At 45.7% G+C, this 2,024-nt stretch overlaps 1 protein-coding gene across 1 annotated transcript; it reads left to right on the top strand.

Moving 5' to 3' along the window:
- Nucleotides 1-976: 976 nt before the first annotated feature.
- On the top strand, nt 977-1,792 carry LOC104542121 (homeodomain-interacting protein kinase 2-like). Its single transcript, XM_010186333.1, is given in 1 exon segment — nt 977-1,792. A coding segment is annotated over 1 exon segment (816 nt).
- Nucleotides 1,793-2,024: the final 232 nt, after the last annotated feature.

The raw sequence follows: 2,024 nt of genomic DNA, 5'->3' as shown, positions 1-2,024 counted from the left end.
GCACTATCCCTTCTCTCCATTTCCTAAAACACCTCGTAGCCCTCAGTGTATGAGAGCGCTGCAATTCCTGTCTTTGGATTTAATTCTTATTTGAAAGGGAGGTGTTGCTACAGAAGAGAGGAAATAGAGTCAACCCTGGCTTTGGGGTAGTTAGGAAGTCATCAAATCAGCCTTTCTCAATTTTCTGCTTTGGCAGAGGCCTGTGCCCAGCTTCCCCATCTTTCTCCTTGCATCTTTGTCTTCTGTTGCAGCCCAAATCCTCTGTATTTTATTTTACGTAAGTATTTAGGAAACTGCTAATTAGGACGAGACAGTTTTACTGGCAGAACAGGAAAAGTAGAGCAGGAAGGCAGGGAGACTTTCACTTGGAACGAAGGCTCCCTCGACATCTTCTGCTCACCAGGAACAGGAAGGAGCTGAGGCTGCCGAGGTCTGAACTCCTCTTTGCGGTTGTCTCCAAACATTCACTAGCACAAGTGAGGAATTTGTGTAGCCTCCAGGGTCATAAATTTTAAGGAGGTTCCAAGACTGCAGTGGTACTGGGGACAATGCCTCAAAAGGGGCCACACAGAGGCCAGCGTGAAGAAGAGCGCTGTGCTTGAGACACGGCTATTTTGAGGGTGCAATACATTAGCCATACCTGGCAGATCCCCTTTTCATTGCCATCTTAACCTGGGCGTGTATATGAGTTCGCAGGCTTGTGCCTCTCTGGGGAGAAGTGGAAGATATTTATTTCAGGAGTGTCTTGTGTGTATCATTTATATGCTGAACACAGGCCGTGTGCTTTCCACGGTAAAAATAATATTTTATTTGTGTTGAATACATATTTCTGGAAGAATCTGATTTCCGTGTGTGTGTGTGTGTGTGCTGTATCTGAAGTTGATGTGCCATTTTCCCTTTCTGCCACTGAACAAATGAAAAGAGCTGGGGAAGGCATCTTGACACTGGGGTTTCACTCTGATGTTGTATTGCAGGTATGGCCTCGCATGTGCAAGTTTTCTCTCCTCACAGCCTTCAGTCAAGTGCCTTCTGTAGCGTGAAGAAACGGAAAGTGGAGCCGAGTCCTAAATGGGATGTGACCTACCAAAAATGTGGACTTAAGCGCAAGAGTGAGGAGATCAAGAAGACAAGCAGCGTGCAGATCAGCGAAGAGCATCTACCAGAGATTGAGAACAATGCCAGTGGAGCCACTGTAGCCACTGCCAAAAACAGTGGCTCCAACAGTGAAGGGGATTACCAGCTGGTGCAACATGAGGTGCTCTGTTCCATGACCAACACGTACCAAGTGTTAGAGTTTCTTGGCCGTGGAACCTTCGGACAAGTAGTGAGGTGCTGGAAACGTGGCACTAATGACATTGTGGCCATCAAGATCCTAAAGAGCCATCCTGTCTGTGCGCGGCAAGGCCAGATTGAAGCGAGCATCCTGGCTCGTCTGAGCAGAGAAAGTCCGGATGACTACAACTTTGTCCGTGTGTACGAGTGCTTCCAGCACAAGAATCACATGTGCTTGGTCTTTGAAGCGTTGGAGCAGAGCCTCTGTGATTTCATGAAGCAAAACAAGTTCAGTCCGTTGCCCCTTAAGTACATTTGACCAATTCTCCAGCAGGTGGCAACTGCCCTAATGAAGCTGAAAAGTTTGGGACTCATTCACGCTGATCTCAAACCGGAGAACATCATGTTGGTAGACCCAGCCCGACAGCCATATAGGGTCAAGGTCATAGACTTCGGTTTAGCCAGGCATGTGTCTGAAGCTGTGTGTCCTAGCTACATTCAAACCAGATACTACAGGTAAGACACTGGGCTCATATAATGTTACTAAAAGTATTTTACCTATGGGAATTTTCCTACATTTCTATAAAAGAATGAGAGTCATCCCTTAATCCTAAACTGGGATGGTTCTTAGAATGGCTTGTTGGTGATAGGAAAAAAAAAAGTTATCCTAACATCTTGGAGTTTACTTGCACTGAAAACCATTGTAAATTTGTAAAAAAACATAAAACGTTGTAAGAAGAGTTTGTCAGTTA

The sequence above is a fragment of the Mesitornis unicolor genome, unplaced genomic scaffold, assembly GCF_000695765.1.
Source record: "Mesitornis unicolor isolate BGI_N332 unplaced genomic scaffold, ASM69576v1 scaffold7636, whole genome shotgun sequence".
Taxonomy (NCBI): domain Eukaryota; kingdom Metazoa; phylum Chordata; class Aves; order Mesitornithiformes; family Mesitornithidae; genus Mesitornis; species Mesitornis unicolor.
The sequence above is the reverse complement of the archived record's forward strand: the minus strand, read 5'-3'. Positions and strand labels throughout refer to the sequence as shown.